The sequence below is a fragment of the Megalobrama amblycephala genome, linkage group LG20 (assembly GCF_018812025.1).
Source record: "Megalobrama amblycephala isolate DHTTF-2021 linkage group LG20, ASM1881202v1, whole genome shotgun sequence".
Taxonomy (NCBI): Eukaryota; Metazoa; Chordata; class Actinopteri; order Cypriniformes; family Xenocyprididae; genus Megalobrama; species Megalobrama amblycephala.
This window is the reverse complement of record NC_063063.1, coordinates 5067173-5079931: the sequence shown is the minus strand read 5'-3', so window position 1 is coordinate 5079931 and position 12759 is coordinate 5067173. Positions and strand designations below refer to the sequence as shown.

The following is a 12759-nucleotide window of genomic DNA, read 5'->3' as shown; positions in this document are numbered from 1 at the left end:
GCAAATTTTTAACCAGCTTCGTATTGTAACAATGTCAGAAGTATATGTAAATGAACAATGTGTACTCTTTTTCCATGTTCCCAGATATCCCAGTTTATTAGTCATAAAAGTCAGGTCATTTTGCGTCATCCAGCAGACTTTCGACAGCTTTAGGGTTTTGTTAAAACTACAGATCGAAGATGAACATTTTTATAGTCCCACACACCAACAGTTGGTTCGACATAGGGAAAGTGCTCCAAATTAAAAATGCATTATTGGTACGAATTTTTTTAAAGAGAACACCCTTTTCTCCGTTTTCTCTAGTCATGTAGCACCAATTAAAAAAAAAAAAATGAAAGCTGCAAACAGCGATTAAAAGGGCCCTCGCACCTGGGACCACCTTCACCCGATGCCCTTAGGAAGAGAGTGAATAGTGCCAACAGGTGGCGCTTTGACTGTAACTGAATATTGACATGTAGATGTCTTCAGGCCAGGACTATTATCAAACGTGAAGTTTGGAGCAGATCAGACACTGTATGCCCGAGTTACAACAACTCCGTGGCGTTAATCGCATACTTTAGCACTTAGCATGATTTAATGTGTTTCGAGCATGTTTGGTACTTCATGGCATATTGAAATGTGTTTCTGGGAGTGAATTACAGTGCAAAGCATGCCATTTCCTGTTGCAAGCAGGTGGCAAAGTTTCATGAGTTTTCGAGCATGTTTAGGCCCTCAAAAATGCGATTCATTTTGGAGAAGAAGAAGAATTGACTGAGCAATTACAATAGGGTCCTCACACCATCGGTGCTCAGGCCCTAAAAAAACATAAATTCCCCCTTTAATTGTAAAAAGACCAGCATGAACCTTCAATAAAAAAGATATCTGTGGGTTTCTTTACCTTTAAGCATTGGTCGACCTGTGGAGCCAACAGTGAAGCTGGGCAGAGAACTTCGGGCCCCGAGAGCAGCTGTCGCCTCCAGCAGGGCCCCACTCAGATAAGCTGCAATGCTGGTTCTAGGAGGACAAGCCCGAAATCTAATCTGCAACGTGGAGACCGGCGGCCATGACACAGTTTGGGCAAGCAGCTTCCTGGATGGGTTCAGGAGATGGACTTCAGGACTCAGCGTAGGAACAACATGGCCAATCTGCAGAAAAGAGAGTCAATGAGAATCCACGTTAATGTTTAATTTCACACAGTTAAGGCGGGTGCACACTGTGCGATTTTGGCCATGATTTGGTCGTCTGAAACAAATTTGAGAATCCTAAAAGATTCCTATAATCCAAGGCTAAAATCTATATGAATAGTGGTATTGGGGTCCCTGGAAGTTTTCCTGAGGCTTCATAGTGGGCCTCGGCCCCCTGATTGAGAACCAGGTCTAATCAAATAAGCTCAATTTATCAACTAGTGGTAGAACTAATCAACAGGCTGACTAGTCAATACAGCCTATAAAAAGAAATGGAGGTTGCCATATAGCCTCTTTAATAATGACTTTGTGCCCTCCAGTGATTTAATTGCTGTAAGTGTGAAAAACCCAAGGGACCATTAGCAGGCTCCTTAATAATGATGATAACAGGAAGTTTAAAAAAAGACCTCAAAATCTCTTCTGAACTAGTAACTGCAAGAAGTCTGCCCTATAAAAGGAAAAATGGAGAGCAACAATCCCATATCTTCCCATCAAAATGATCCTGATTGTGTGAGAGTCATTTTGTGAGATTTGCTCATTTTACTTCCATCTTTGACGTAGTGCACATATCCTTGCGCTGCAGTGAGCGGCCATTATTTCACAATTACTGATCGCAGACAGCATTTCTGCCTGCTGCTTCCAGGAAAGTCATTACAGCTGTTGTCTGTGCCCTTCCTCTGAAACGATTGACCCAGCTTCTTTGCCACCTCTCTCCCCAAACGGCACTGGCTCTGATGAGTATTAAACCACTCTCATTGGATAAATGGATTCAGCGGCAGTGCTGCATTATATAGACGACTACCGGATGCGAAGCAGCTGTACCGCGAGGGACATCACAGGACCTTGAGGTCATTTCACTTAAAGTGTGTTTTTAATGTAAAAATGCAAAAGCTTGTGTCAATAATCACATTAATCAGCTCCTACAATGCCGTGATATATATACATACATAAACATAATTTTGAAAACAGTTGTGTTGCTTAATATTCTGTTGGAAACCGTGATTTTGTTTCAGGATTCTTTAATGGATAGAATATTCAACTAAACACCTTTAGATCTATGTTGAGCTCTAGAAAAATAATCAGCAGATGCTTATTTCAAGGGTGAGGTGGGTAACGTCTCTAATTGGACACAAAGAGCGTTTCGCTCTCCACCAAGGATAAAGGAGCTTATTGCCACAGCAACCAGGATGAAAGATTCTTGATAGTGCTTAGCAAGTCAATTGCTCTGTTTCTCATTTTTCTCACTTCAAACAAAGACATGACAACAACAACAAGAAAAAAACTCAATCAAGACAGGGACTTGCATAATGAGGTAACGCTCCTTTGAAACCACCAGGAACATGTTTATGGGGTTTTAACCTAGAAAAGAAAGCCTGGTTTTTTATACTCACGAAAAGAATGTCATCACGGTAAGCTTGAAAGACAAAAGGAAACACATTTTTGAGTTGCTGCCGACCAATTACAGCACTTGATCTCTAAATATTTCATGTCACTTTGAGATTAGTCATGGCATGAGTTAACCTTATTTAGAGCCCAGATAACCAATGGACTTGCATGTTCACAGTATATTAGCATAAATTGTAACTTGCCGTTGTTTGGTTGCAATGTTGAATGACTCATTCATTGCTGTAACTGTATGTCTATGTACTTTGACTCCATCCGTTGCACATCACTTTACGACCCATTTATGAACATTTGGTGCATCTCTATAAATGCAGGGTCTGCATTCACTTACAATACTTCAAAGATCGGACATCCTTTTTCTTTTATGTATTGTAATTTGCATTACAAGCTGTATAATACACTTATAATGTGGATGAAATAATACTGTAGAAAGGCTGTTACCCATCACTGACTGATGTAGAAACTGTGCAGGACTTCAAGTACGGCACCTGTAAAATGGGCCCCATTGTTTCTGAATGTTAAACTACAGCACTAAGCAAACTGTCTCCTTATCTGAAAAATGATTTTGCAGAATTGGCAGTCCTCAGATCCCCTCCCTGAGCCGTAGAGCTGTGGTCCTTTATAATTACTCTTTAATGGGATGGGTTTCCTGCTCTGCTCATGATAAAAGCTAAGTCTGCATTTGTTAGATCTTAAACTGGACCACAGGGACTAAAATCTGCACGTTTACCAGCCGCCTGAAGTCTGAAACTCATTCTTTTCGGTTTCAAAATCAACAGCACAAATGCTAACAAGATACTTCTATTTTCAGAAGAAAATATGACTGGTTGTAGCCATCACAGTCTTAAAAATATAGTTTGTTTGTTTATTTTCAGTGATGCCATAGAACATAATTTTTTGGTTCCCCAAAGAACCTTTCAGTGAGCAGTTCTTAAAACTATAAAGATTCTTTTGTGGAATGGAGAGGTTCCATTATTTTTCATGGTGGTAAAACTGATCCATATGAATCAAGTGGTTTAGTCCAAAATTTTCTTAAGAGACTCGATTGCTTTATATGTTGATTGAATTTAGGCTTTTATTCACAAGTAAACATTCATCAACTCGCACATCAGTAGTGGTAAACCAACGGAAGCTCAAGTATGTTAGCATGACGAGCAAGAACCAATGAGGTTCATTCTCATGTTACGCAGCATGTTTGAGCGTCTGCAAGAGGTTTGTTCTCGCACGTCAAGCAGGTACAGTTGAGCTTCTGTTTATGTTCACTGATCAATGTTTATATGTGAATAAAAGCCTAAATTTAGTCTGTTCATCAAATAAAGCGATCAAGTCTTTTCAGAAATTTCGGACTAAACCGCTCAATTCATATAGATTAGTTTTACGATCTCTTTATGAACTTTTTGAAGCATCAAAGTTCCAGTTGTGTAGCTGTCAATGGAGTGACAGAAATCTCTCAGATTTCATCAAAAAGATCTTCATTTGTGTTCTGAAGATGAACAAAAGTCGTATGGGTTTGGAGCGACACAAGGGTTAGTAATTAATTAATGACAGAATTTTCATTTTTGGGTGAACAATCCCTTTAAGAGTGCAGGTTGTTGCTATAGGTCTTTTTTACTTTGTCGCTACTGTATATTTTTTTAGGTAATCTGGGTGGTTACTAGAGCATTTCTAAAGGGTTGCGGGCTGGTCCATGTCAAAATGGTCAGCTTAGGAAAATAATCACCTGGCATGCTTCAGTGATGCCAAGTGCCACAGTACTGCAGAACATGTCTGGCTCTAGAAACCCTTTCAAAGTATGACATGTTTCTCACTCCTTTCACTGAAATAAATGCTCAAGTGTTGATTCTCTCACTGGCATGTCACCAGTTAACCACAGCACTAGCATGTGTGTGAGTCACCTCTAACTGCCCAGTGAAGATGGAGGTGGTGACAGTCTCTGGGCAGAATATGGTTTTCGGTTTTTGTAACATTTGTTGCGTAATATAACACCGGTTACATACAAACCATTGATGTGTCAAATTCAGTTGTGTTATTATTATCATCATCATCATCATCATCATCATCATCATCATCATCATCATCATCATCATCATGTTAACCGGGACGCAGTGTTAGGTTAGTATAATTGAGATTTTTATTATTATGTTTTATTAATATTATTAGTACTACTAATATTATTAATAATATTAGTTTATTAAAGGTGCCCAAGAATGTTCTTTCACAAGATGTAATATAAGTCTAAGGTGTCTCCTGAATGTGTCTGTGAAGTTTCAGCTCAAAATACCCCATAGATTTTTTTTTAATTAATTTTTTTAACTGCCTATTTTGGGGCATCATTAACAATGCACTGATTTACACTCGGCGCCGCCCCCTTAAATCGCGTGCTCCCTGCCACATGAGCTGTCGACTATAGTACAGCGCATTTACAAAGTTCACACAGCTAATATAACCCTCAAATGGATCTTTACAAGATGTTCGTCATGCATGCTGCATGCATGCTTCGAATTATGTGAGTAAAGTATTTATTTGGATGTTAAAGTTTTATTCTGAGTGAATTTGAGGCTGTCCTCCGTGGCTAACGGCTAATGCTACACTGTTGGAGAGATTTATAAAGAATGAAGTTGTGTTTATGAATTATACAGACTGCAAGTGTTTAAAAATGAAAATAGCGACGGCTCTTGTCTCCGTGAATACAGTAAGAAACGATGGTAACTTTAACCTCATTTAACAGTACATTAGCAACATGCTAACGAAACTTTTAGAAAGACAATTTACAAATATCAGTAAAAATATCATGCTATCATGGATTATGTCAGTTATTATTGCTCCATCTGCCATTTTTCACTGTTGCTCTTGCTTACCTAGTCTGATGATTCGGCTGTGTGCAGCTCCAGATGTTTACTGGCTGCCCTTGTCTAATGCCTTTTATAATGTTGGGAACATCATGGGCTGGCATTATGCAAATATTGGGGCGTACACCCCGACTGTTACGTAACAGTCGGTGTTATGTTGAGATTCGCCTGTTCTTCGGAGGTCGTTTAAACAAATGAGATTTATATAAGAAGGAGGAAACAATGGAGTTTGAGACTCACTGTATGTCATTTCCATGTACTGAACTCTTGTTATTTAACTATGCCAAGATAAATTCAATTTTTGAATCAAGGGCACCTTTAATATTTTGAATCAGTTATTTGTATATTTTCAATTTTTCATTTAAATTTTAGTATGATTTATTATTTTTATGTATAAATTATTTTATGTATAATTTATTATGTATAAAGTTTTTTTTTTTTAATTCAGTTTTAGTATTAGTTAATTTAGTACATCAAGTTAAACTAAACTTTAAAAAAAAAAAAAAAAAAAAAGACAAAAGTTGCTTTGGCAACTAGATGAAATAAGTTTTTTATACATTTTATTTCAGTTAAAGAGATACTTCACCCAAAAGTGAAAATTATACCATAATTTGCTCACCCTCAAACCATCCTAGGTGTATATGATTTTCTTCTTCCTTCAGACGAACACAATCGGAGTTATATTAAAAAATATTCTGGCTGTTCCAAGCTTTATAATGGGAGTGAATAGTAACCGAGATTTTGAGGCCCAAAAAAGCACATCCATCCATCATAAACGTAGGATGTAGGAGTAGCATAAACTTAGATAAGAGCAGACGCACCTCAAGGTTCAAACAAATAGGACTGGACAACAAACTCCAGCTCCTCTCTTATATCAAAATCCTTTTAAAATTTATTTTTAAAAAATTTAGTTTTAGACTTCTAATTTGTGACCGATGTTTTGTTTTGCTCTATCCTACATCACAGGATATTATAATACGGCATGTCTCGGGTCAGAGGTCACTCTTCCACAGGCACTAGACTCGCTTGTGGTTGTTACCAGAAGCCAGTTTATAAAGTTAAATATATGGATATTTTTCTTATAAAAAAGCATCACTTTGCTTCAGAAAGCATTTATTAATCCCCTGGAGTCATATGGATTACTTTTATGATGGACGGATGTGCTTTTTTGAGCTTCAAAATCTCAGTTACTATTCACTCAAATTATAAAGCTTGGAAGAGCCAGAATATTTTTTTAATATAACTCTGATTGTGTTCGTCTGAAAGAAGAAAGTCATATACACCTAGGATGGATTGAGGGTGAGTAAATTATGAGACGATTTTAATTTTTGGGTGAACTAACCCTTTAATGTTGTTTATTTTACTTTATTTCAAGTAACGGAAATGTCTTTTAAGGATTTAGTATCAGTTAACTATAATTACCCTGCCGGGACCTAAATTAAATCACTGTAAATGTTTGATGTCATTATGTCTTGATTATCTAAATCAGATTCCACTGAAAAAGTATTCATTATACAGAGCATAAGACTTCCATGGCATCACTTTTGTATCATTTGGGCCTCTCAGTTCTCGGCATGTAAAAGCTTCAGCATGACCCATTCTTGATGTCCTGAGCTCTCTATAGCCACTAATCCAGCAGGTGCTTTGCAAAGAGTCACTGGTTGATCATCCAGCACAGGGAATGAAACTCTAGCCGGGAGGGTCAGTGTGTCTCAGTCCGGCTCTGAGGCCGCAGACACGCAGGAACGGCCGGAATACCTTGAGAATGACTGACACACAGCAGCTGAATACAGTACTCAGCACGTCCAGTCCCTACTGCCTTCAAACACATGCCTGAACTAAAGTGTTCACAACAACGATGCAAAATATAATTGCATAATGTTCTCATTTTGAATCGTAAAGAAATAAGGGTTATTGTGACTTTATATCTCATTTCAACTGTATATTTCGCAACATGACATTATCACTCTTTTTTAACCTTAAAGGGTTAGTTCACCCAAAAATGAAAATTATGTCATTAATGACTCACCCTCATGTCGTTCCAAACCCGTAAGACCTCCGTTCATCTTCGGAACACAGTTTAAGATATTTTAGATTTAGTCCGAGAGCTTTCTGTCCCTCCATTGAAAATGTATGTACGGTATACTGTCCATGTCCATAAAGGTAATAAAAACATCAGCAAAGTAGTCCATGTGACATCAGAGGGTCAGTTAAAAGTTTTTGAAGCATCTAAAATACATTTCAAACTGTGTTCCGAAGATGAACGGAGGTCTTACGGGTTTGGAACGACATGAGGGTGAGTCATTAATGACATAATTTTCATTTTTGGGTGAACTAACCCTTTAATGAATTTCTCACAATTGTAACTATATATTACAATATGATTTTATAGCTCTCAGCTTTCAGCTCTATATCTTACACAGTGACTTGATATTTCACTTCTTATGTTATTTCACAAATAGCATTTTTATTTTTTTAATCACATACAGGTTTCCATTGTTACAACAGACACCATTACGTAAGAAAATGATTACATTTTTGCATGAACTATCCCTTTTTTATTGTTGTGGCATAAAATAAGGACTACAAGTATTTGATGACAAGATATCTCCTTTCACCCCATCTAAATCTAATAAAGCTGACTGAACATTTAATTTGCATGATAAAGCAGAATATGCACATTAATCAAGCCCTCTTTTCATTTGTTCTGTACCCGCTCTGTAAAAAGCCCATGACAACAGTGACACAGCCCACCTGACACGCATCTAATTAGGGCATTTACTCCACAGCCTGTCATATCCCGTATCTCGCCTCAACTGTAAAGCTGTGCATTAATCTACCATTAATGAACCGCAGAATGTCAGCGTTGCTATTGACTGGAATTGGGTTTGATTTATTCACCCAGAGCGCTTGCTGTCAGAGCTGCACTCTGGCATAATGACTCAGCACGGATCCTCAGGGTTGATACGGGGTGACCTGAGGATCCTTCTAGCACACTGAGAGCAAGGTCTCATGTGACCCAATGGCTGCAGCTGTCACAGACAGGCTAGGTGAAGAGGTTCAATGGAGTGAGTTTGTAGGAAAGCGGCACATGCAGGGTGGTCTAAGGTTACAGTGAAGAGGGGCCAAATCAGGATCACAGCTCAGTGTGTATGGGAGTGTCTATTGACTCGCAAGTACAAGTTTTTCAGTTGCAGATGCTGATACTGTTATCTAAGACAATTTTGTTTAACTCTCAATTTGGTTGACCAATGTAGGATTTTCCAATTAATTTCTGAATTAAAACATAACTGTATCCAAGAAGTCAAAACAGACTTATTTTATGTCAGAAAAAGAAAAAGAAAAAATAGGAAAAAACAGAAAACATGAAAACTTTTTACTGATAACTCCATGAAAATTTTTTACAGGGCTTGACAATAACTTATTTGCTCACCAGCTACTGTGGCTAGTGGTTTTCCAAAGTTATTAGCCACCCAGCATTTTCACTGACCACAATTTTGACATCGATAACATGGGGGGAAAAAAATTATATTTCTCATAATTTGGCAGCTGCTGTCACTTTAAGAGCTGACTCACGGATCCATTATACTGTTACACATGTTTTCTTTCTCAACTGTTTGTTTACTTAAAACATAACTGACTGTGTTTATGTGAATACTTGCCAAGACCGGCATTTTGACATTATTTTGTGTGTATTTGACTGTTTAAAGGATTAGTTCACTTTCAAATGAAAATTAGCCCAAGCTTTATTCACCCTCAAGCAATCCTAGGTGTATATGACTTTCTTCTTTCTGATGAACACAATCTAAGATATTTTAATAAATATCCTGACGTATCCGAGCTTTGTAATGGCAGTGAACAGGGGTCATGTGGAGCCATGTGGAGTACATGTGGAGTACATTTATGGTGGATGGATGTGGATGGAAGCACTTTCTTCAGCTCATACTGCTGACCCCTGTTCACTGCCATTATAAAGCTCGGATGCGTCAGGATTAAAATATCTCCGATTGTTCATCAGAAGAAAGTCATATACACCTAGGATGGCTTGAGGGTGAGAAAAGCTTGGGGTAATTTTCATTTGACAGTGAACTAATCCTTTAAGCTCAAGACGCGTTTGTGCGTAACTCGCTGTTGGAGAGATGAGAGAGCAAGAAAGCGCAGCTGTTATTGTGAATCTATGCTGCGGAAAACGAGTATTGGAAGAGTTTCAGATAATTCAGTATCGATATGCATCTAAAAATCTGTATTTTTGACAACACTACATTGCACTTAGTTTATTATTTCAGATGCCTTTTTAAAAGACTACAATTGAAAAAAAGTCTACGATATATAAAATTCAACCTGCCAAAGTGGCTAGTAGGAGTGACTGCATTACACACCACTGCTGAAATCCACCCACATTTGGCGGGTTGACCAGTGTTAATGTCCACACACGTACGTAAATCTTCTCCGTTTCATTTCTTCTGTTCAGTCCGTCGAAGAAAGCCATGAGTAAAAACATGAACACACCTAAGAGCTGCTTTATAGTAGAAATTGAAGTTGTAATTTTAATTGAAAGCAACACTGAAACACTGAAAAAGCTGCTTGCTTTAAATCAATATTGTGTAAAGTGCAGAGAGTTATTGAGAGGAAAGTGTGCAGCACATATTTAAATATTCCACTCATATCTAAACTCCACTCTCAGCAGTGTAGACAGCGTCAGCATACGGCTGAAAGGTATTTTGAACTTTTTTACCCCTAAGCGAAGAATGAAAAAGAACACTGCTTTGAGTATATTATCAAGGCCTTTAATTTGCCTCTGCAGTGAAAGCCTACTATAAAGTGACATAAATCCCAGTAATTGTGTTTAAGCTAAAACGTCACATTCGCCCCCACCGATGGCCTTCATTGTATTAAAAGCAGACTACACAGCAGCAGCCTTCGCCATATTCCTGAGAGACATACAAATAACTTCCTCAATGCATTAATCATGCATGACACAAATTCTGCCAAGAACAATCATCTGTTGAGGTTAGAATCGTGCCAGGATCTCTTTGATAAGGTTTCCACAAGAACAGGCCACAGTACGGAAAACTGTACAGGACTTCTAATCATTCCACTGCACAATAATAATGAAAATGAGAAAGACAGAACTCTCTCCAAAATCTATGTACGTCCAGTGTGTAAATCATCTGGTCACTCTAATGAGGCATTATATTTCATACAGGTCTGTTAAACTGTTTATACTTTGTCTTTTTGTTTGGTTGTTGCACAGATTATGGTTTTTTTAATTATTATTATTATTATTATTGTTTGTAAGACTGAAAGCAAGCTTTTAAAAGCAGGACTGACCAGCGAACAAACGGCTTTAAATTTCTTCATCGTGACAGGTCTTTCATCCAGGCAGAGAGCCATCCCAAATCTCGTCCTGATCTGAAGTCTTATATGACCCCCCTCTCCCTCTCACTGGATGGATGTCTGGCCTTCTTCAGAACTGACTAAATATTTTGCATCCACGCCAGTGTTGCCTTCTTTTCCAGACAATGCTGGCTTCGGCCAATCACACATCAATTAATTCTGTTTGGATAGCCTGAAACACAAATATCGTTGCTGATATAGATTTTTCTTATTGTGAGAGCCACTGTTACATAAAATATTTTTTGCCTAAGCACCATGGCATTTATCAAGCACTCGAAAGTGGGAATATTATATCCCCCTATCTAGTATCCTACTAATAAAGCAGCCTCAGAAAGCATGAAAAGAATAATGTTTTCTTATGAGGAAAATCACTTATGGCAACATGACTGGACTGATACGAGGGTTCAAGAGCTTGTGGTACGGTTCCAGTTTTAGCGATTTCTGCTGTTGTGAACGTGACTGATTACGGTCCGGTCTCATTCACGAGATTCCAGATGTCAAACTTAACGATCCTGTCTGAGTGCAATGCACCTGACGGCTAATTTTGAGATGAACTACTGTACGTGCAACATGGGATGAACCCAATGCAATCCAGTTGTCAAAACAGTAGGTGTCACCTAGGGGTGCAACGGTTCAGATGCTCACGGTTCGGTTTGTATCACGGTTTTAGGCTCACGGTTTTGGTACGGTTCGGTATGTGCTATGTTCAGGTAAAAAATTACTACTGTCAAATAAAAATAAAGAAAATAAGAACAAATAATCAAACAGCACAAATAAATACAGTAAAGCAAAGATACAAATAAATAAAGCTTTTCAGGTTTTTCAGCTAATAAAATGTAAAACAACATTGCATGTAATCTTCACTGTATAAATTAAATAAAGATCAATCATTATTAATTATTAAGTTACTATTCAGTCATGAGCAATGAGTGATTTCCTTGTCTTATTAAAAACACAGACAGCAGGAATACAAGGGCTGCTGTCTCCTAAAGACATAATACACGGATCAGTAGTACACTGATACTGAACACATGCGTTCTTTCTCGAGTGTATAAGTTCACTTAAGGCATAACCGACTATGCTTGCTAGGATACTCGGGCATGCTGACATAATTTTGTGTGAATTTGTCCGTTCAAGCACAAGACTTGAAAGAGACCTCAATATTTGCACATTCTCACAGCACGCAGGTAAGTTCTCTTTCGCGCCTTGCACTTGAATGTTTAAATTGGTATGGCTTAAATGAGTTTAGTTTAAACACAGTTAGCAACGTGTGCTGTTGAGGTATCACCTGCACTCGCGCGGCATCAACACCTGAGTGATGACATGTTAATAACTGCTGATATAGAGCATACGGCACTCGTATGTATCGTCAGATATGAGATGAACCGCGGTGCAAGCGTGTGCCGAACCGAGTGTGCAGAATGGTACGGTTCGATTTTTCACTGAGAACAGTTTCACCCCTAATGTCATCCACCATTTTTTGGCAAATATTGGCTTTTTGTTGTTATTTAGGTTAGGGTTTTTTGTACCTTTTTTGTAAGTGGTCATGAGTTGAGAAAATTTTCCTTTAGCTTTTGATATACAAGAGGTCATCGTACTATAAGAATATCCTGTAAGTTTCAGAACTGAAATCTTCCTTGGTAGTCCAATTGACACCAGGCCCAGCGATCGACTCGTCACAGAATGTGCCTATGACAGGTGAAATGCTGCCTCCACAGAAGAAATCAACGCCTACTTCATCATTGCAACGTTAGCCTGCCCACTGGTGTGTTAGTGGAATGACAAAGAGAGAAGAGGATACAGGACTAAAATAACAGTACCTTTCAAAAGGAACCTAATGCTAGGAATATGGTTATTTATTTTCAACAATGTGAATGTCTCAGTTGAGCTTCATTTATTTGTAGGCCTATTCGGTACATTTCACTATGGATTCTTTGGTAAATCAA

General features: G+C 38.2%; 1 protein-coding gene across 1 annotated transcript in view; it reads right to left on the bottom strand.

The window, feature by feature from the left end:
* Positions 1 to 12759, bottom strand: part of plce1 (phospholipase C, epsilon 1) — a 107423-nt gene that overhangs the window by 53653 nt on the left and 41011 nt on the right. The window contains 1 exon segment of the mRNA XM_048171365.1: positions 878 to 1124. Within this exon segment, the coding sequence (XP_048027322.1) occupies positions 878 to 1124 (247 nt within the window).